Source organism: Alosa alosa, chromosome 10, assembly GCF_017589495.1.
Source record: "Alosa alosa isolate M-15738 ecotype Scorff River chromosome 10, AALO_Geno_1.1, whole genome shotgun sequence".
NCBI lineage: Eukaryota > Metazoa > Chordata > Actinopteri > Clupeiformes > Clupeidae > Alosa > Alosa alosa.
This window is the reverse complement of record NC_063198.1, coordinates 13,373,295-13,396,626: the sequence shown is the minus strand read 5'-3', so window position 1 is coordinate 13,396,626 and position 23,332 is coordinate 13,373,295. Positions and strand designations below refer to the sequence as shown.

At 43.6% G+C, this 23,332-nt stretch overlaps 1 protein-coding gene across 3 annotated transcripts in view; it reads right to left on the bottom strand.

The window, feature by feature from the left end:
• The window catches only part of ece1 (endothelin converting enzyme 1), a 28,203-nt gene extending 9,847 nt beyond the window's left edge, over positions 1–18,356 (bottom strand). Inside the window, exons 1-9 of one of the 3 annotated variants that reach the window (XM_048254662.1) lie at positions 18,235–18,356; positions 11,966–12,052; positions 9,321–9,459; positions 3,821–4,033; positions 3,100–3,224; positions 1,957–2,103; positions 946–1,011; positions 506–694; positions 20–162 (exon numbers count right to left, since the gene is read on the bottom strand). In XM_048254662.1, coding sequence (XP_048110619.1) covers positions 20–162; positions 506–694; positions 946–1,011; positions 1,957–2,103; positions 3,100–3,224; positions 3,821–4,033; positions 9,321–9,459; positions 11,966–12,052; positions 18,235–18,237 — 1,112 coding nt within the window. In that variant the 5' untranslated portion in view covers positions 18,238–18,356. Of the gene's footprint in view, positions 1–19; positions 163–505; positions 695–945; positions 1,012–1,956; positions 2,104–3,099; positions 3,225–3,820; positions 4,034–9,320; positions 9,460–10,594; positions 10,761–11,965; positions 12,053–12,313; positions 12,722–18,234 lie in introns of those variants that run through there. The other 2 variants (XM_048254661.1, XM_048254664.1) reach the window with 2 other exon arrangements.
• Positions 18,357–23,332: the final 4,976 nt, after the last annotated feature.

Here is a 23,332-nt window from a genome sequence, read left to right as displayed (position 1 = left end):
AGCCATGCACGTCTATTACCTCTTGTTGGTGTTCTGGATGAGCTCGGACACCTTCTGAAGGTACTCTTTGGCGTAGACCACCACAGGCTCAGAGTCGTTCAGCTTCACAGGGGCAAACATGTCTTTGAGGAAGGGCATCCAGTCCACCGCAGGGGCTAGCGTCTACACATAACCCAGGGGCACAGACAGAACAGGGAGATGGCATATTAAGTTGTACAGCTTAGAAAACGGCAAACAGTGCAGCACAGACAACACTCATTATTTGGTCATTATTTTAGCCCAGTGGTTTAGAACTGAGAAGTGCATTAATCATCTAATTAAATATGTGATAAGATTTGAACATGATCACCAGTTCAGTTTAAAACATATAAAGAATTCAACATAATATGCTTATGGTTAAGGGTTTCAAATAATCCTGAGCCAACCACACATTTAAATATGGGGACTGCATTTCTCTGTGTTTGTGTATGTATGTATGTATGTGTGTCTGTTAGCAGAAACTCACAGCAAGATCCTTGGCATGTATCCTATGGTAGATGAGCTCCTCGTCTCGCCTCTCCTCCACGGGCACGGTGATGTTAGCCAGCATGGTCTCAAAGTCCACGATTTCCTGCATCATGGTCTGGGCCGTCTCTGTGGAGCCGCCTAACAAGACCCCCAGTTCCACCAGGAAGTCCAGATATGCCTTCAGGTACTGTTAGTGTAGACACAGTAAGAACCTCTCAAATTATGTCACAAGATGTCAAATGATGTCATATATTATAATCTGCTGATTCTGTTACTACTTTCATGTATGATTGCTGGCATGTAGGATTGCAACAACGTAATCTTTTAAAGCATTCTACAGAATTTATTAAAGAGGAGACTATGAAAATAACCTTCTGATTAGCAGCCATCTAAATCAGCTCCATAGAATGGGATGTATACTTTACTGTGTCTGCATACCTTTGCATTGGCAGTCTTGTTGAGGTAGTAATCCCGTGAGGGTAGCCCCAGCCCTGACTGATCCACCTGCGGAGGAAAGCAAACATCTACCCTTAAAAGGACTACTTTTCACTGCTTGGACACCAACCTAAAATTGCCCAGTAATAGGGTTTTTATTGCTGTAATGGTTGCCAGACCAAATGGACTGTGTCAAATAAATAGGCAAGAAGATGCCAAGTTTTCGGAAAAACATCCTGCTTTTCCAGTCAATTTAGTATCAAAACTATGTAAAGGGATACAAATAACAAAACAATTCACAATAATAATAAACATCTTAGGTTACATCCAGACTCACTCTGAACTAAAGTATTTTTTATGGTTTACGAGTCTACTAAGAATGTTTTGGTTTGAATTCAGGTTTATTTGATAGCATATCTAAACATGACACCGAACAAAATTATTTGTCCAGTAACTGTTCTTTTACTCTTGTACTAACATTATTAAGTGACATTAATAATTTCAGATATCTTAAATAAATGTTTACCATCCAGATACAAAGCTTAAAGGAACATAGCACAAGGCTACTAACAAGAAAACCACTATTTCAAGGTAACACCAAATGCCTAGTCAAAACACGGAGGGGGGAAAAAACGTTAGAGTATTTAACTCCTGTCCTTCTTCAACTACCCTGAACTTTTCCTCTCCAGCACTTCATCTTTTTTCTGTCTCCTGGCCTCAGCTCAGTTCTCTAATGTCACAGGACCAGCCAGAGAACAAACACAACCTACTTGGACGCCGCCTACTGTATACCAAATACCCTGCCTCTAGGTCCCATTGCAAAATCGTTTCCAGTACGCCATCTGAGAATAATTACTACAGAGTACAGCCGACATCAGATAGACTTTTTGTGCATTATTTTCCCTAATGTGAATAGATAAATACATGCCATTGCATAATCATTTCAATACCATTGCATAACCATTGCTGATTTCATCAGTAGGCCTGTGTGTATTTTTCAGATTAAGTACACACCTGTATGATGTTGCTGTTGGAGCTCTTGGAGTCTGTGCTTACAAAGACGGTGAAGAAGGGAGAGGTGTGGTAGTTAGCCGACACCATGCGCAGGACCTCCTGGAAGTTGTCTTTCTCCCAGGGCTCCGTGAGGCCCCAGCCCCCTGTCTGAAAGACAAAAAACAATATTTCTAGGGCACAGTTCATACCGCCCCATGTGGCTGAGCCCGAACCAAAGCAAACACTGTTTATGTAATCATCTAAAGCTATCGAGCCCAATGCACAGGTGGAGCCAACGACTTATGATTAACACAACACAACGCAACACTCTGGAGCGACTAGGTGTGTATATGAAACAATCACAGCAACAGGTGTCACCGGGACCCATGTGTAACTACCCAAACATTTGCCATGGAGCACATGTTCATATTGAATTACATCAACGTGTTAGCTTCTGTGTGAGTTTCTTCATTTTCAACAACAATTGTATGTTATTTGCAAGGTTATTTGCAGGTTATTTGCAATACATACAATATGGTATATCTCAATAACAACATAGTGAGTTATTTAACTATACAGCCCAACATTAAAGTACACAACAGAAGAGCCAGCTTTAGCCATGCTGAAAGTAAACAGTGATAGACAATGACCTGTAGTGCATTAGCATTTCATTTTACATTACACTTAGTCATTTAGCTGACAGTTGTATCCAAAGTGACTTACAGCCATCAGGGTCCAATAAAGGTACAGTGCCACTAGGATATTGTTAGCGCAGCAATAAGCACTACTCACATAGAATAGAATAGCAGCTCAAGCGAAGTCAAGGGAGGGAGAAGAGGGATAGTCAGGATAGGGAGGAAGGAAGTGGTAAGGGCTATTAAGCATGTCTAGCTGTTAGTAGTGCTAAAAGAGGAGGTAGGTCTTCAGGAGGTTTTTGAAGATTGAGAGGGATGGCCCTGCTCTGGTAGGAACTGGTAGCACGTTCCACCAATGGGGAACTACAGTTGAGAAAATTTGGATTGCCATGAGCGTATGGGTGGCAGAGCCAGGCCATGTGTATTGGCAATACCAGCATGCACCAAATGTCAAAGCATGTAGCCTAATGTCCGGATGAAAGGATGAGAATGTCAGTCGTGTTTTATGGGTAAATCAGGACAAACATACAACATTGATGAGCTCTTGCAGGGGCTGGGCTCCCAGAGCTTCAATTTTGCCCTCGTTCATGCAGGCCTGGTAGTACCACTGGGCCTTCTTCTCCGCTTTACTCAGCCCCTTCATGGTGGTGTTCTCTGAGGGACACACGAGACAGGACATCAACAACACCACCGCCATCGACACCACCACCACACAGAAGTCATCAACACCAAAATCAACACCACCACCACAGAGAAGTCGTCAACACCAAAATCAACACCACCACCACACAGAAGTCAACAGCAATAAGGACGAGTCATATCCATTCAATATTCTATTACGACACAGTCAAACAAGAACAATAAACAGAGTAATCTTGAATCTTGATATTAAGAAACTGAGGGAATTGTGTGTGTGTGTGTGCATGTGCGTGTGCGTGAGAGAGAGAGAGAGAGAGAGAGAGTGCGTGTGTGTGAGAGTGAATGTTTGAGTGTTTGATAGCCAGTGTGCTTGTGTGTGTGTGTATGAATTTGTGTTTTGGAGGAGTGTGTGTGTGTATAGGGGGCTATACTTGTCTTCAGCATCATTTCCACACCACACTAATGCAATTGCCCTTTCGGTAAGAGGAGAGATTACTTGCGGGTTTTGAGAAATCCCAAATAAAAGGATTAGCGCTTAAAGCAGCTTTTGGCTGACTACAGCATGACCACTCAGGCCTAAGGCGGGGTGTGGGGTAGTGGACGGTGCTTACCCAGCAGGTTCTTCATGACGGCCATGTTGTGCTCCCACAGGTTGCTGAAGGGCCCCCAGCGGGACTTGCCCTCGGGCAGCGGGTTGTTCTTGATCCAGCCCCCACAGGCATAGTTGTAGAAGTCCTGGCAGGGGTCCACCGAGTGGTCCATGGAGCTCAGGACAGCACTGGCCACGGTCACACATGACTCCGACAAACACACGCCATGGTGGCCTAGCAACGGGAGACACGGCAACTCTCAGACTCTCACTGCTTTGTAATGTGTGTACTAATGGCATATGCATGGTTGATTACGACTGAAAGCTATGTAATAAAGTATGTGTGTGTGTTAAGTTATGGAAAGGGCATGTATGATGTCATGCACACAGATGCGTCAGTGATCGCTGTACAGAAACTGATTAGAGAAAGCGATGCGTAAAAAAGCTTGAGTTATGATCTAGATGTCCCTCAATGGATCCAATAAATTTCACAACTTCCCCATAATGGGACAGCTCAATAGTGTTTCATAATTAATTAATTCATACGTGTGTGTGTGTGTGTGTGTGTGTGTGTGTGTGTGTGTGTATTTAAGAGTGGAGGGTAGCTGTTCTTCCAAAGCTACACCAGCATGTTGATTTTTCAACAACAGGAGACAACATCCTGGACCTGGTCTACACTACACACAAAGGAGCATACAAAGCCACCCCACATTGGACTTTCTGACCATATCACTGTTATGCTAATGCCCGCATACAGACAAAGAGTAAAAGCAAACAAACCGGTTCGTAAGCAGGTAAAAGTGTGGACTGAGGGAGCCTCTGATGCTCTTCAAGACTGCTTTGACACAACAGACTGGGAAACGTTTAAGCAGGCAGCCACTTACAACAAGCAGACAGACATAGAGGAGTATACAGACACTGTAACCTCTTACATCACCAAGTGCATAGATGATGTGACCCACACAAAAGACATCACTCGGACTAACTGGAAGCCATGGCTGACAGGGGATGTCCTCAGGCTGCTGAGGGCCAGAGACAAAGCCTACAGAGCTGGGGATGAAGCTGGCATGAGAACAGCAAGAGCCAACCTGTCCCGTGGCATCAAGGAAACAAAAAAGGAATACACTTACAAGATAACCACCCACTTCAAAGACAGCAGGAACGCACAAAGCCTATGGCAGGGCATTCAGGCCATCACAGACTACAAGCCCGCACCACAGAGCTGTGAGAGCAACATTCCTCTGCTCAACAATCTGAACCGCTTCTTTGCTCGCTTTGAAGCACAAAGCAGCACTTGCCCACAGAAGACCCCTCCCCCTCCACACGAGCAGCCCCTGTGCCTCTCTGCCGACAGTGTGAAGAGGACACTTGCTGCTATCAACACCCGTAAGGCAACAGGCCCAGACAACATCCCAGGTCGTGTGCTGAAGGACTGCGCTGAGGAGCTTAAGGATGTCTTCACAGACATCTTTAACACTTCCCTGAAGCAAGCCATCGTCCCATCATGTTTCAAAGCTGCCACCATCATACCTGTGCTGAAGAAAACTGCTCCATCCTGCTTCAATGACTACCGCCCCGTGGCACTGACACCCATCATCATGAAGTGTTTTGAGCGGCTTGTCATGTCACACATCAAATCCATTCTCCCCCCCACCCTGGACCCCTTCCAGTTTGCATACCGAGCCAAACGGTCCACAGAGGATGCAATCTGCTCTGCCCTCCACCCAGCCCTCACCCACCTGGAAAAAAGAGACTCATATGTGAGATTGCTGTTTATAGACTTCAGTTCTGCATTCAACACCATAATACCACAACAACTCATCTGCAAACTTGACAAACTGGGACTCAGTACCTACCTCTGCAACTGGCTACTGGACTTCCTCTGTCAGAGGCCTCAAGTAGTATGTGTTGGCAACAATATCTCAAGCAGCATCACACTGAGCACGGGGGCCCCCCATTTACACCACCCACCTCACCCACAAGGTGACCACAATTGTGAGTGCAAGTCACCCCGCTTGATCTACTGCCCTCTGGGAAGAGGTACAGAAGCCTGCGCTCCCGCACCACCAGACTCACCAACAGCTTCATACACCAGGCTGTTAGGAGGCTGAACTCTCTCCCCCCTCTCCCCCCTCCACCCTCAGCTACATAACATCCTGGACTTTGGACCCACAATGGCTGCCTTGCACTACTCCACTTGCACTACTCCACTTGTACACTTGCACACTTTGCAACTTGTTGTTGTTGTCCTGTTGTCCTGAAAACACAACACACTTCTGCTGCTCTTCCATAACTTGCACCACTATGCCACTTGCTTACTTAGGTCAAACAGAACTACCTCAACCATTTATTGGCCTGACTTTGCACTATTATATTGACTGTCTATGCACAATTGCAACCCAATTTTGCTGCTCTTATTTCTTCATTGTATGTGCCTTCTTATTTACTTTTTATTGTTTACTTGAATGTTATGTTTGTCTGTGGACTCTTTGTATGTCTTGGCATGTGAAGAAATTGACAATAAAGCAGACTTTGACTTTGAGACTTTGACTTTGAGGGAGGTGGCACCTCCATCTGGATACATTCAGTTCTTTCACACCAATGCCAAAAAAAAAAAAATATGACTTCTAGGAAAGGATATGCGCTTTTCAGATGAAATGGATAAGCCTGCAGAGAGATACAGACTAGAAGAACATGCCTTCTCATCCAGCCAACACCAACATGCCCAACACTGAGAAAGGCCTTTCAACCTCATCAATGGTCTGTCTTTCCTTCCCTTAGCTTGCTCCTTATCTTTTGCACTGGTGATGGTACATGGAATGACTTGTCTAGCGACATTGCTGGGCAGCTACAGTTCTATGTGGAGTGTTAAGATGATAATGTCAATAGCCTCTGAGTAACAGCTATGCTGATTTTCAAGACTGACTTGTTGCGTAAATTTTTGACTGAGAAAGGCTTCGCTGGCTGCAACAGAGAAAGTGTCAACATGATATTTTGTTTTCCTTCCCCTTGGTGCAAAGAGGCTGTTTAAAGTTTGCTTGTCAGTTTATTTGGCAAGCCACACACACACATAAATATACTCACACACATGCAACTATCCAGGCATTCTGGATGAAAAACATGTATATGTCCTCAAATGCACCCACACACACACGCACACACGCACGCACGCACGCACGCACACATGCACATACACACGCACACACACACAGTACAGCTTAGAGGTTTATGGCTTGTTGCTCTTGGAAGAGGATATATAAGACATTTTTATACTCCTTGAATTCTCAAAGCGTTTATATACTTTCCCTCTCTCGCACTCTCTCTCTCATATCACTTTGCATATGATATCACTCTCTTTGCATATAATATCACTCTCTTTGCATATCATATCACTCTCTTTGCATATGGTTATCACTCTCTTTGCATATATCACTCTCTTTGCATATGGATATCACTCTCTTTGCATATGGATATCACTTTGCATATGATATCACTCTCTTTGCATATGGTTATCACTCTCTTTGCATATGGATATCACTCTCTTTGCATATATCACTCTCTTTGCATATGGATATCACTTTGCATATGATATCACTCTCTTTGCATATGGTTATCACTCTCTTTGCATATAATATCACTCTCTTTGCATATGGATATCACTTTGCATATGATATCACTCTCTTTGCATATATCACTCTCTTTGCATATGGATATCACTTTGCATATGATATCACCTCTTTGCATATGGATATCACTCTTTGCATATGGATATCACTTTGCATATGATATCACTCTCTTTGCATATATCACTCTCTTTGCATATAATATCACTCTCTTTGCATATAATATCACTCTCTTTGCATATGGTTATCACTCTCTTTGCATATATCACTCTCTTTGCATATGGATATCACTCTCTTTGCATATATCACTCTCTTTGCATATGGATATCACTCTCTTTGCATATATCACTCTCTTTGCATATGGATATCACTCTCTTTGCATATGTGCATGCATTTTTTATGTCAGGGGCAACTGCATTGCTTCGAGAGACAAGGAGCATAGGAGGTTGTGTTCCCTATCAAATAAGCCCTTTGTCACAAAAGTAGACCAATAAGACTGGCTACGTCGATGCTGCGCATAATTGGCGTGAAGCGGCACTGCCTGCTTTTGTGTAGCTCAGTGGAGACCAGGAGGAGGCTGAGGAGAAATGCACTACAATGGGCTTCATTGTCAGGCCCATCGAGCAAAAAAACACTTGGCTCAAAGATGGATCCTCACTCCCTAATCTGAAATGATAAAACACAGAGAAAGATAGGGGAAGGAGGGAGGGAGGGAGTGAACTCAGCTGAATAGGAGGAAAGGAGAGAGAAGGTAAACAGTCTGGCTGTTCATTCTTTTTTTCCCTTTTCCTTCTCCCTTTGTGACCCACTTGTTATTTCAGAGAACAGGGCTCGTCGCGAAGCTGGGAGCCGTGGGTGGCTGAATAGGAGGAAGTGGCATTTCTGTTTCCTCTCCAAATACGGTCAGATATTAACTTTTGAGCCAAGAAAAGCAGGTTAATGACAAGAGAGGCAGGTTAATGACTCCGATCTCACCCCTGGACAGGCTCTTCTGGCTCTGGAGAAGTGTGTATGTGAACAGCGCAAAGACTCCCTCCAGCAAATATTTTCACTGCTTAGGTATCCAAACACTCCCCACCTCATTATGAAATGAATAACCCACCCCTTACCACCTCGACTCCTCCCCCAACCCCAAAACACGACCTTACCACAATTTGATACGGGATGTGTTATGCATTCCGACACATTTCCAAACTGCACAAACTGCACAGAAATGAGCTGTTTTTTCCACAATCAGCGCTCAGACACCACCGGTATCGTTCCATCTGAAACAGCTCAACTGCTGGTGGTGTTCTGTGATGTGCGCACAGACCTTACCAGGTACCCACCAGTTCCTGGGAAATTAATCTTTTGATCCTTGGACTGATACCATCAGGACCCTTATCAGCTGAATGGAGGGAGCCAGTTAGCGCACACCTAAATATACAGATTTAGATCAGACTAAATGATATGAGACTGACTGTGGTATATTAATATGTTTTTGTCCTTTGGCAGAGGTGGGTTTTATTTTATGTACTAACCATCATAGGATGATGATGCTAAGATGACGAAGAGAGGAAACCTGCTTACCATGACATCAAATACAGCAACAGGCATTGCAGGGGCAGTGATGATTTAGCAGGCATTTTTTTACTCATTGATAGTAATGTTAGCCAGTAGACATGAGCCATATCAATAGACTGCCACACAAGAAGGCTCTTTAAAGAATCAGAAATGGGCCAATGAAGGAGCATCCTGACAAAATCCCTTACATAAACTTTCCTAATTGAATTACACTCAGTATATTTCCACAACCATACCACAATATTCTCTTGGCGTCAGCAAAGAGCACCAAGCACATTTATCCAACAAATTCCTAATTTCTACGGTGACATTGGGACAAACAGACTGGCCACCTACCTGCCCGGTAGTGCACCCCCAGCGTCAGAAGGCTAATGAAGAGGGCGAGGGACAGGGTGCAGACCAAGACCAGCAGCCTCCTCTCAATGTGCGTCCTCTCTGCCCAGCACTTGGGGCCTGGGCCTCGAATCAGTGACACCTGGGTAACACACACACAAACACACACACACACACACATGCATTCCTTCAGTTAGTTGACAAGGTATCTTTAAACTTCACATCAAACTACTATCTGTAAGCATGCTATGGGACAATTATTGTGGATAACCTTAATGCAGTTTTGGAATCTGTTCTAACATGGACAACACAATAAGAACAAATTAAGGGAGCGATATGATCTCTCCAGGTAGGCTGAGAACCACTTACAGAGTAGGTGTCAAAAGATGGAAGCAAAGCCTTCCAGTAAGACTTCAAAATAACATTATAATGTGCAATGGTTATTCAGGTAGGTCATACGGAGTTCAAGAGAATAAAAGTAAGTATTGTTTCAGTTTTGCAGTTAAATTATTATACGTTTGTGTTGGGTTGTTGGTATGGAGCTTTAGTGGTATTCCTGTTTTCATCACACCTTTTGTTCTACGTGAAATGGGGCGTGCTACAAGTCTACACACTGCTAAAGTCCCTTAGTATTTAGTGGCTTATCTCGGTCTTGTCTTCATCACAAAGATAATGTGTTTTTAGAGACACAGCAGAGCCAACCTGTCTCTGTGACAAAAGGAAAAAAAGTCTTGATGAATTGGCTTTCTGTCCAAAACATACCACAGTGTTTTAACAAGTCAGGTTTTAAACTGGTTTTCTTTTAAAAATGCTACAGTGAAAAGACATATGTTGGCACCAACTCCTTTTGCAAACACTTATCTATTCTCACCACAAGGTATCTTTCTATGTTAAGTATTTTAACTTGGAATGTTCTGAATGTCCATATTTTTTCCGTTTTCTCCTATATCCATGCCTATGCCACAAAGGGTAAAAAAGGCAAATCAAGACAGTGCCTCTCTATACAGTCCAGGTAAGTACTTTGCATGTCAGACTAGACAGGTTGCCAACAGGACATCACATGCCACTACTGTGCACTTTCAATCTGTATTGCTATCACATTTTAGTTCAATAACACTCCTTCACCAAGAAAAGAAACATGAGAAGCTACATTTCTCACTGACCAACCTTTCAATTACTTCTCCAAGTGGTTCCCTGACACTTATAATTGGTGTAGTGAACACTTTAAAAGAATCAAGTCAACCAGCCTTAATTTCAGTAACACAAGTCAGATTTACCCCAGATAGACGAAAATACTCCATTAACCCCAAGAGGGGAAAGGCCAAAGCAAATGTGGTCTTCTTTGCACTCTGCTTGGCGGCGGTGGCGGGGGAAGAAGGAGTCTACGATCGTTAAAAGTAAATCCCACGCTCTCTCTCAGGCTGCGCCGCTCTTTGGGGATCTGTGCGCCAAACCCAAAGCGTTTTTTTATATATATATATATATATATATATATATATATATATATATATCTCCGAGTTCCCCTGAGGGAGAGAAAGCACTGGGAGATGCAGAGACAGAAAGACAGAGAGAGAGGGAGAGAGAGAGAGTGTGAGAGAGAGAGAGAGAGAAAGCCAAAGATTTGCCTTAATAACAAAAACGCTCTGGACGCTTAACTCCCTTCCAAAGCCAGGGAAAATATTTTAGAAATGCTTTAAGAGTAATGAGGCTGAGGTTCTCAGAAGAGGAAATAAAGCAAGCAAGTGAAAGAGAGAGTCAGTATATATGACAGAGAGAGAAGGAGGGAGGGAAGGTGGGAAGGAAGGGAGAGAGAACAAATGAGAGCAAGCTAGAACTAGTATTAAACTGGAATGATGAGTTTCTGAGGGACACACAAGCAAACAAGTATGCAATAAGCTCAAAGGCAGAGAGGGAATGGATCACATAGAGACATCCTTTGAGCTGCACACAGGCCATGCAAATCCGCTGTTCTATCTGGCATACCATCTTTACACAAGTGAGTGACATTTGACTATCTGAAACACAGCAAACTGGCCAGTTTACTTTACCACAAATGACTGGTTAAGAGCTCCCATATGCCACTCCGTAGTGGCAGTCATTGCAATGCAGAGATAGGTTATAGTCCAAATACAGTCTACTTATTTAGACAAGGTTTTCTCCATAAACCATTGCTGATCATAAATGCATGACAGATTTGTGCTTTTTGACTTCCACGGCCAATACTGGAGCACGACTTCAAAGAAATATTTCTTACATTCCTATGAATACATCTGCAAATTTAAAACACTTCACGGACAAGCAAACTCTGTTTTCTATATTCTTCCAGAAGTGGAATTTCTTTTTTAAATTTGCACACATATTTCCTAACTTTAAGCAGATGCCTCAGGACTACAGTTTTATACAATGGATCAACCATGTCACCTGCGCAGTCTCTGACCAACTAGGCTAACTGTTAATTTCCTATTGACATTCATGACTTGCCAGTGTGACGCCGGGTCGGCAACCATGCAGAACAGCCACGGTATTGACATTAGGTGCTGGGACAAAGATGAGGAATGTGTTTGGACACGCGTGGGGCCGGCCCCCCCTCCAGGTCATTAAGGTTATCCCCGTCGATATTATGAGAGAGAGAAAGTGTGCCTGCTCACCTGCATGACTGCCGACGGATAGACGTCATCCGAGGTAGAGTCGATCAGCTCCTCCTCGTCCAGGGTGGCCCGTTTGTAGGTGGACATCTGAAAGGTCAAATGCAGAATAGACTCCCTCAGTGCTTCCATTCTCCTCCAGGATAGCCCCTGGTGTGTGTCTGTGTGTGTGTGTGTGTTTATCTGTCCAGAATACTGGGAAGGTTATCTCTCTGTGTGATCAGGACACGAGAGAGTGAGTCCATCTGTGCGCGCATGTGTGAGTGTGTGTATGTCTGTGTGTTTCTGCTATCCCAACAAAGTCCTTCGTTGTTGTTAAGGGGTGTGTTTTCTGGTCTGTCCTCCGCTCACCATAACCCGGACACCTTCTCCTTCATTCACCCCAAAATCTTGACCGCAAACTGCACCCCACACTGTCCCTGCAGCCTCCAACATCCCCACCCCACGTCCTCTCTCTCTCTCCACTCCTGTGGTTTGGACTCGGCTGTGGAGCACCACTAGGAATCGCCTCTCCCGAAAAAACACCCCCTCCACACACAAACACACATACGTCGGGGGCTTCCCAGCTTAGAGCTCTACCCCCTCCAGTGTGTGGAACAGACAAGCAGTGGAACCCTGGAGTGGAGGACTCCCCTTCCCAGAACTGTCCTCACGCTCAGAACGTGCCGTCCCGAAAACAGCAGCAGCAGCCCAAACGAGGAAGGAGCTGCACACACGCACACAAAAACACAGGAAGAAACAGAAGGGAGGTGGACGGCAGGACTAGAGCGCTTTACATGAGGGAGTGAGAATGAGGGGCGTGTTTGTGTGAGTGCATGTGTGTGTGAGAGAGAGAGAGAGAGAGAGAGAGAGAGAGAGAGAGAGAGAGAGAGAGAGAGAGAGAGAGAGAGAGAGAGAGAGAGAGAGAGAGAGAGAGAGAGAATGTGTGCATTCCAGAGTGTGGTTTCATTTAGATCTGGGAGGGAACTTTCAGAGGTTAGGGCATGCCCACTCTGTCCTGCCCAAAGGATATTCTAGGCTGAGGAGGCGGGGTTCAGGCACCTTCAGAGACTCCCCTTATATGTTTCCAGTTGTTGCCCAGGTTACGGTTACCCGATAGGTGTGTGACAGGCAATTGTTCTTTACCCAATCTGAACCTCCCAGAGTTGTGCTGTTGGAAATCTTTCTTGCTGACTTCTTTTATGGAACATACATACCTTGGGACTTTTACAACTTCTATACAACCGTGATCCACAGCAACTCTGAGTGACACCCATAAAGGCATTACAAGACAGGATTTGATCCAGATCTTTTAAGAGGGATTTTTTGGGATTGAAGAAGATTCTGGAAATTTGGCAAGTCTTCTAGTCTTGTAGTGGAAACACACACACACACACACACACACACACACACACACACACAATGGGAGCACAAACACCCCGACAACACTTTCCCGCCATACCTGAGCAACATGAACATTTCCTTCTGTGAATAAAATAAGTTACAGGAAACTGCATGTTTCTTTAGGATCTCCCTGGTGGAGTTATCATTTACAAAAAAAGCCTGATTTCCTTACTGAAACTGAAAATACCCAATAGGTGAACTCAACAGGAAGCCAGATCAGACTTATGGTATCTCTGAAGTGTTCCAGTAAACACCGACATCATGATTCACATTCAATCATCTTATAACTTGGCTGTCTTAAAACCTTTTCCACTGTTACACTGCTGGCTTGGCCTCCAGTTTTGGTCATTTAAAAAAATAAGCTATTGCTTAGTAAACCATAGTATGTCAAACCGTGGCATTTACGTATCAAACAGCATTCTTGTAATGCTTCCATAATATGTGAGTTTGTGTTTGTGTCCTGTAAGTGTGTGTACAATGTGTTTTGTGTGTATACAGATTGGTTGTGTGTGTACAGTATGTGTGTGTGTGTCTGTGTATGTTTGTGTTTGTTTGTGTGTGTTTTCTTCATCCTTGTTCATATCTGGCTCATCTCCCCTGTGTGCTAGGTTTGGCCTGGCCCTCTCTGAACCTCAAAATCCCCCATGGCCACACTCTCCGGGGAGAGAGCCAGAACCGGCGTCTGGAGCTAGAATCCAGGACCTCAGAACCCAAAACGCCAGCCTCATTTCACCCGGGCATGCAGGCAGCCACTGTCAGCACCGTCGACCTGCTGACCGCTGTCCTGTCTGCTACCCTCCTCCCCCACCCATAACCCTCTATCCTCCCACCCTCCTCCTCATTCTCTCCATGTCCTCCTTGACCTGCACCGGACCACAGTTTGTGTTATCGGACTCTTGCCAGACCACTCAGTATGCTAGCCCACAAACCCAATACGCCGCTGATGGTTTGGGCTCCATGACACCTTTGCATCCTATAACCCAGTGGATCTCAAAGTGTGGGGCGGGCACTAGTGGGGAAAAAAAATGTTTTTTTTGTGCCTATCTTTAATAATGCCTCTCTTTTATAACAAGGAGGGAAGATCATAGATTCAAAACAAAATAGCCACACAGAAACAAGTCATAAACAGACATATGAATTAAAATAACATCTGATCCAGCGGACTGAGATGGGAAATGTAACGTGGACGTGGTAAAGTTACAATTTTGCCGGGTTGCTGGGGTCAGGTGGGGCTTCCAAAGTGGGGAAAAAGTTTGAGAATCACTGCTATAGCCTCACTGTAAGGGTGTGAACAACCAGCGCGCCACCGATGAGAGACAGAACGGAGTGGACAGCAGAGAGAGGTGCTGATTGACATCAGGCCGAACACCGTGGGAAATGGGGGCGCTTTCTGGAGCTCCGACTTGAACGAGTATCAACTGTCTGGCTCTGCTGAAACTCTCTGTCGATGAACGGGGCCCCGAGTTGAAAGCAAGCTGTCTGCGCATCTTTGTATCAAGTAACGCAAAAGCCTGCTCATTAGAGGACAATCAATCATACTGGCCATACTGGCAAAGGAGAGGAAAGTTGGCTTAAGCAAAGCAGCATATCAACCAGAAGAGGCCTGTTTTCCAAACACTGTTAGTGAGCACACTTGACCCTATCTGGGGAAAACAGAAAATCACAACACTCTGAAAAAACATTGCCAAACACTGACAACAGCCAACCTGGGTGGACTTCCAGCCATTTGCTACTACTAGTTCCCCATGACCGCTTTCTACTGAACTCAGTGCAGTTCTGCAGTCTTTGAGGGCCTGTGAGCCCATAAGGCTTTGGTATTCGCTGGCATTGCCCCCACTGCTCACCCCCCTATATTGGCGCGCAGTCATCCCAGAGAGGCGTGCTCATTCCTGGACACTTTCCTGGCTGCGCTCCCTTGGCAGATGTGCCCCTGGAGGCTCCGGGGGAGGTGCTGGTGTAAGCAGAGGCAGTCTTGTTGCCACACACCCTCTCATTAGACACTGTGCCCCCCGGGGTGGAGGTGAGAGAGCAAGGACTAGGGAGGGGGTGTGTGGGTGTAGTTGGGGAATGCCAACGGCCTTCCACCCGACATGTGTCAGTGGCTAGGGGAGGCTGAACTGGGTCATGAATCAGAACAGCAGAGTAACATCCCCCTGTATCCTGTTGGAGTGGCATCATTGTGTGTGTGTGTGTGGGGGGGTAGCGGGTTGATGCCTTCAGCCAAGCTGACCACTTTTCCAGTCCCTGAAACACGGTCGTGACTCGTGCCCGGCGGTGCCGCTTGGCTTGGCCGTGCAGAGGTGAGGATGGATTTATTCTGGGCGTCATTCCTGGATCTGGCACCTCACCCATGCCAGCGGCTCTGTAAGCAGCAGTCAATATTCCAGGATTCTTGGAACAGTTTGGGGCCTATGCCCGCCAGCGAGGCTTTAAACCACAACTATGCGTCAGTAAGTCGTCACTGATCCTGTAAACCAGTCAATTATTTGTGGTGAGGTGGCATTCTCATGGGACACAGGAGTTTGTTTGTGACCGCGGGTATACAACGTGTTTGGTGTTTGTGAGAACAAGAGCTAAAACGGAATCTTTACTGTGGTCTGTGGTCACAGCTGAGTCACAGGAGTTGTGGCCGAGGGGTAATGGCCTACTTCCATGGACAGTAGCCTCTTGTTTATTAGCCCTGGAGGAAATAGACTTGCAGATATCTTTGGCTGTCGTCAAAAAAGACTGGCCTTCAAATGAGTCTTATGTTTGGAGAGAACAGCAAATCTATTAACAGACTACAATGATTTCTTTAATGAGTCGTTAAATATGAATTATACAGTTCTTTTTAACGATGGGGAAATTACTATATACTACTTTAAACTACTTTTATCAGAGTGTATTCATACTAACATGTAAACTGCTACACTGCGAATGTCCTCAATGTGAAAGATAACAGCAGTGGAACAAATGGAAACCAGCCCTCCAGCCAAAACTTTCAAGCCCTCCTCAAAACAGAGTCAAAACAAAAGTATATCCCATCATCCCTCACACCTGCAAGGCAAGCTTATTCCACGGCTGCTATGCTCAAACATGCTGTTGTTGGCTGGTTAGCCACAATATAAGATGCCATACTTAGGCCATGTGTCGGTTAGCAAATCTTTCGGGGTTATAAAAGTTTCTGGTTAACTCTGGGGACAAATTCCTAGCATGCCACGAAAATAACTGATGGTGATGATGCTGGTAGTGTTTGCAATGTCTGTGTTAGTCTGTGTGCAATGTGTGGATATCACATCAGTGCCTTCCAGAAGTCCCAGTACCAAAAACATCTCACAATTTACATACAGTTATTCTTAATCGTTCAGCTGGCATTTTATTTCATCATTCAATGAATATGCATCACTATGTACCACGGGACTTCATAGGAACCCAATAACCTCTACACTGTGATAAATAGGAAACAGCCCCACCAAAGTCACTGATATCAAGGGCCTGGCTGGGACTACAGATCTGAGGTCATGACCTGTGACGTAAGACGAGCTTCATACCAACGCCAGCACTGAATTTGGAAAAAGAAAGAAAGGGAGAAAAGAAGAATCCTCCAGAAACAAATTCTAGAATGTTTAATTTATTACTCATCAGAGGTAGAGATATCTAACAGAAAAATACCAGACTTACATCATCACATATTCCTTTTTGATTCCTTTATATGCTTATTATAGTATTTGTGGAATGTATTATTCTTTTTGGCATAATTCTTCTAACAGAAATGATCATGTTTGGCTCCCACACCTGAACTAGAGACATTCTAATGAGGAGACACACAGTACTCAAAGAATCTCCCATAGAAATGTATAGTGTTAGTTAACGCTAACATGGCAGTCGTCTACACATATTCCGCCTGCGAAAGTAATTGTTACTTTTGTGTAAATGTATAAAGGGGCCTCGGATACTACGGAACTCCCTTCCTCCTCTGACACTAAGACACGTACTTTCAAAGGAAATGGGTGGCATGACAGTGAATTTGGAAGTATTGAGCTGATCAGTCATATATGGTCATGCCTCTCCACGCGATTTCCGGATATTGGTTAAACCTCGACAAATTCAGAGTTTGTGTTGTAAGAGGTAGGCCTACTAGGCTATCTGCATGAATTGCGCATATAACAATAAAACTTCAGTTGTCATGCAGTCTTACACACATCCAACTCGTGGATCTTCACATCCATTCGCACGAAATCAGCAAGCCTGTCAGACACATGATTTCAGTATAATTTACAGTTGGAGGGTCAATCGTTTTGTTATGACACAGTGTTTATTTATTGCCAGGGCGCGAGAGATTGCCTGTGTCCATGACTTTAAGCTCCTTCCTGATCGAGGTAATGAGTAACTGATGTGAGGCAAAGAAATCAGATGGCAAAGACTCAGCGCTGGGATTATCATTGGGAAATTCTTTTCTGATTGCAGAACACACTATGCTATGTTTTTTTTTTTTTATTATTCATTATTAGAACATTACGTGTTTAAACGCATTTAAAGACAGACAAAATATCAAGAGCGTCTTGCATACGGTCACTACACAAGCAGACAGTGCGACGTTCCCACGAGGTGTTTGGAACGTCAGTGCGAAATGTGTCACATTTGTATCTCCCTAAATAGCATTTCAAATAGGCTACATTGAGGCAGAGCCTTTATGTTTGTGGACTAGAGCAATACCATGAGCCACTGTTGACCATACTCTAGTCATCAAAGCATCACAGACTTCTGACAACGTGACGCTTGAGCCCCGTGTGTGTGTCTAGGCTGCCAGCGTGTTGTTGATTTGTTCTTTGACCATCAGCACTTTGTACACTACGTTTCAAGCAACATTCACACTGCGACAAAAAACTATTAAAAAGTAAACTTCTTACCATGATTTCCGTTTAGCTTTTTCTGTGACCTGTTAACGGACTAACAGCACTGCGATGAGTTACCACAGTGCGGCCAGATTTTAAAGAAACAGTATTTTGCCTCGGGACGCTCTGTACGTGGGAAGTGCTATAACTGTTCGATTGCAGAAGAGATTATTATAGTAACCTGTACACCAATAGCATAACAAGAGGGGTGGTGCTTCTGAAAATGTACCCAATGTCTCTGAGAAATGGGCTGGACCACTAAGATTGACTTTAACCATTAAAATACTGAAACTTACCCCTCACTCGATTGGTCCAGCCGTAGGCTTGCCCTTTGCTGTCCAGTGAGCACTTCTGAGCCACAGTTAGGCTATAGGCTCACACTTTTTACATTTTCTTCCGCATAACTTTTCCCTTACAATTGAAAATTCTACAGATCAGATTCAGCTCCAGAAAAATGTGTCCCTCTAGTCTGAAAGAATGGGGTGCTTGATTATATTGTTGTAGCCTAGGCTAGTTGTAGGCCCTAGGCTACTCTCAACTCTTAAAACAAACAAAATTAACTCACAACCAAAGACAATAATGGTGCTTCAGGCAACATCCCTGTGCAGCAGGCACCGAGTGAAAATCTGAAAATATCAGCCTACAAAACCAATCTGAATCTGAGTGTGTGTAGCTCACACGTGTATCTAGCCTGACGCAGTCATACTCAATTCTAGTCAGAATGTTGTGGGGGAGACCAAGTTCGGAATGGCACCCAGGCTAACGTGTATCCAGTTGCAGGCCTAAAGATGCGGTGGTCATAATAATAGGGTAGTCTAAATGCTTCTAATCTTTGACCTTTGGTCTGCAGTAAACTACATATAGGTCTAGATGGTTTCCTCAAACACTAAGAACCACTCTGATAATTCTGAGTTGTAGAGTTAACAAATGGCCTACTTTTGAGTTTAGCCCTTTCAGCCAGGCTACCCATAAGAGCTACACATAAAAACTAAGCCCACAGGTAAAAGCACTAGATTATGACAGTAATAGTTTTAGGATTACTAGTAGGGTTGGATATCGTTTGGGTTTTATCCGATACCGGTGCTAAATCGATACTTTTAAAACGTGCCCAGGGGCGTAGATTTGCGTGGTGACCGAAGGACGTGTCCACACCAATGTCAAATTACGACTGAAATGTCCCCACCAATATTCAGGTTGAAATAGGGGAAAAAAGCACTCACAGCGCAGCGCATTTCTTGTAATGTGCAGTAGCCTATAAGGGTAAATCTCGCTGATTTGAAGTTACCTATAATAACTACCAGTGAGCTGCAGTCTCCTGCGCAGCAAGCAGCGCTTCAGCTTTACTTCACTACAAGCATGAAGTGCGTCCAAATTCACCCATTCTTCTCTGTTGAACTCCTCGAGAAGTAGGCTACTCATCACACATGTGTCACACGAAAGAGCCTTTTCTCAGCTTTTAAACGGTGCTAGCTAGCCACTGTTTGCTGTGATAAACAGTTCGCGAGAAAAATAACTTCAAGAGATTTAATAATTATTCTCTGCGCCCATCTCCACATCCATTCGTCTCGGTGGAATATCTAGCCTACACACTCTTCACGCAACACATGACAATATATCAGAATAAACAGCAGACCTTACCGAACACAAAGGTGTGTATAGTTCCCGTGTTTCCGTGTATAGTTAGCTGTTCCAGAGTAATCCGGTTTTGAAATAAATTCAAAGCAAAATTCAACATGGTCTTTTGGCTGCATTTCTTAAAACTGAGCTGTGCTTACATCGCCTAGATATCTGTAAATATTAGAATCAGAGAATATACAGGCAGCTCACGGTTAAGAGTTTGTCAAAATGTAGCCTTAATGATTTCTTTTCACAAAATGCTAAGCATGCATGTATTTAAGGTTCTTAAAACTGAGCTGTGCTTAAATGGGCATGATTTCATAACAGACCAAATAGAAAATAAATGTTAAATATAGCCTACATATGAAGAGTTCAGGTGCAAAAGCCTCTAAATGCCACCTACGTCAAAAATTAGATAAAGATGGTGAGTGGATGCTCTCCACACATAGTATACGTTAGTCAAATAATTTAACTTCAAAACCCACTAAATACCACTCTCTTCCTGGTCTGAAATATCGATTTATAGGCAAAAACCTATAGGAGCCTGATTTTAAATGCCCATTTAAAAGAAACGTGGTCAGACGGATTTAGAGGGTTTTGCGTCTGAACTCTTCATATCTGTAGCCTACATATTAAAATCAGATTATGTAGGCTACACAGTGTAGTTCAAGTTGGAAAGTAGCACATTTTAATCATGGATAGTAGTGGCTGGTGAAAGAGTTGAGTGTTTTTTTTTTTTTTTGGGGGGTCTAGTGTCCCAACCAAAACTCAGACCAAACCTACTTGACTGTGCCGGTGCAAATGGTGCCTGAACCGGTACTTTGTTTTAAAATGTTTTAAATTAAAATGGTCTAAAGCATGGATTGCTCTTTTTTTATTGATAAGACAAATTTGAGTATCTCCAATATGGCGATGTCCAGATCTGATGACACGCCGTGCAAACCCCTAATGCGCTAACACCAGTCAGCTGAGTTTAATTAGCGATAACGTATGGAGATGGTTTCGTAGCCTCTTTGACAGCTCAGTGACATCAGGTATGTAACATATTTATGTTTTTGCCAGCTAACTTTTAACATGATCTTCATATTCATTGTGATGCTATATGGGCCTCATGTACATGAAAGATTAATATCATGCCATTATTTGTTTAACACACCGTGAAATAAAGTTTTCACCTTACAACTTTGCTGATAACAAATAAATGTCAGTTAGCGCATTAGCAACGATATTGTGTAACGCTGGGGTCTCAAACACCCGGCCCGCGGGCCGGCCCAATTCCGGCCCGCGACGTATGTCAAAATAATAATGTAATCCGGCCCTTGAGGCTATTTTTCATTGCGACAAACAACGATACTGAATCAAATAGACGATAGATACAAGTACGGTGACAAATCTCATTTGTAGCCTACTCTGCTCCACTATGTGCTAGACATCCAGAGCTTGATTCAAACCCAAAATCGCTGCGCAAAGTTTTCAGGAATTAATTGTATTACACGCGAGAAACACAAAGACGTGCATTTGTAATGACGCGGAAGCGATGCAGGCCATAGTTTTGCACAAATTGAAGCAGAAATAGGCCTACACTTAATGTTGAAAAACGTTCACGTGTGATGAAGTCTTAGGTAGGCTATGTTATTCACCTATTCTGATTCTGAAGGAGAATATCCTTTTGGAGATTATGATCGATTGTCTATTGACAGTGATAGTCACAGTGCGTCTGTGAATGGAGGTGCGTCTTTATGCGTGTATCTGACGGTGTCCACTAAGCATACCATGCTTATTTCGACCCTCTGCCCAACATAGCTTGGAGGTTGCAGTGGTAATCGTGATGAAAGTGTCCGTAATGGACGTGGTACAGACAGCAGGGCTAGTAGAAATAGAACTACAAAGTCACCTGCAATATGATGCGAACCTCTGGGTACTCAGATTACCCGCGATAGGAACTGATTTGATCAGAATACTTTATTGTAGGCCTTGTGGTTTAGTAATACATCACTAAACCATATACATCTTAGGTGTTGGTATACATCTTAGGTGTTTTCCTGTTAATTTGTTATGTGGGTAATATGAAAAAAAGGAAAGTAAACCTGCTCAAATATGTTCATCCAGTATTTACTGAAAGGTGCATAATTTGAGGTGCTTGCCATCCAGTGATGGGTACATTTACCCCCTTCATAAACTTTTGTTTATAGATTTTTACATTTACAGTAGGACGTTATCTCTGACCACTTTCAAGCCATGGCCTTTTGAAATTTTGATATAAAAATCCAAAGGTGTTGCTTTCTTAACCCTGACGCCTAGTTTGCCAGGTTTAAAAAAGTTATGAGAGGAAAATATTTTTATTTGGTGTGAAACACACACATACCCGTTTTTATGCTTTTTGTTTGTTTTATAATTTGTATTAATATTTATTTTATCATTATTTTATTTATAAGCTTAGGTTGCTAGCACAGGTGTCTAAAACTAGATAAAAACACTTGCACTTTCTGTTTGCAGTTTTGTGTGGTATTTGAAAAAAAGAACATTGCATTTTCAGAAATAGCCGGCCCTCCAATCAGATGAAGTTGGCAGAAGTGGCCCCCAGCTCATTTGAGTTTGAGACCCCTGGTGTAACATATAGGCTAGCCTACTGTTGATGTTGTTTCATAGCCTTTTGCTTGTGTAGTTAGACAGGCCCACTGCTTTTTGACAGGAGCTCGCGATATTGCTTTAAAGTAAGCTACTTGGGCTCACGCAAGCTCTCAAACACTGTCCAGTCGCCTATGTGGTGCACCCCTCTGGTTTATACATCCAGTGTATCATATGTTAGCTACCTGTATCTGGATGTGTTGCTATCAGAGCAAGACGTTAGAGATGGCGCATGACATGCAGTGATGCCTCAAAAAAAAAAAAAACGCTATTTAAGCACCGAAATGAGGCACCGAAATCCACGTTGTTATTCGATGCAGTTACTACCGTTTGTGTCGGCACCGGTGCCATATTAGAACCGTGTTTCGGTGCCCAACCCTAATTACTAGTTTGTGACCCCCGTTTTTTATGCAGGATTCTGGCTTCCCACCACAGCTCTGTGGCTTGTGTGGCTGTCAGTGTTGGGCAAGTTACTTCAAAAGTGTAATGCATTATTTATTACTTGCTACTGTCATCTCAAAGTAATTTGTTACATTACAATATTACTGTCTTTGAATTGTAAGGCATTACACTACGTTTACATTACTTTCACCAAAATAACAGAAAATATGGATTTGGTGTTCTCAATAGATCTTCATGTGTTCAATGCAGCTCATTACACGGCAGGAGGTGATGTGGTATGGCATAATGACTGAGCTAGGCTTAAGGCTAACAAAAGAACAATATAATGGTTGCAGTAATGGCTCATGGGACAATGTAGGTAGGCCCCAAAGGCCAAAGGTCACTCACAACTTAATATAGTAAAATATAGCCATAGTGAAATTGTATGTTGACTTTAAATGGTTCTCATCATTGCTGGTTGCCTTTC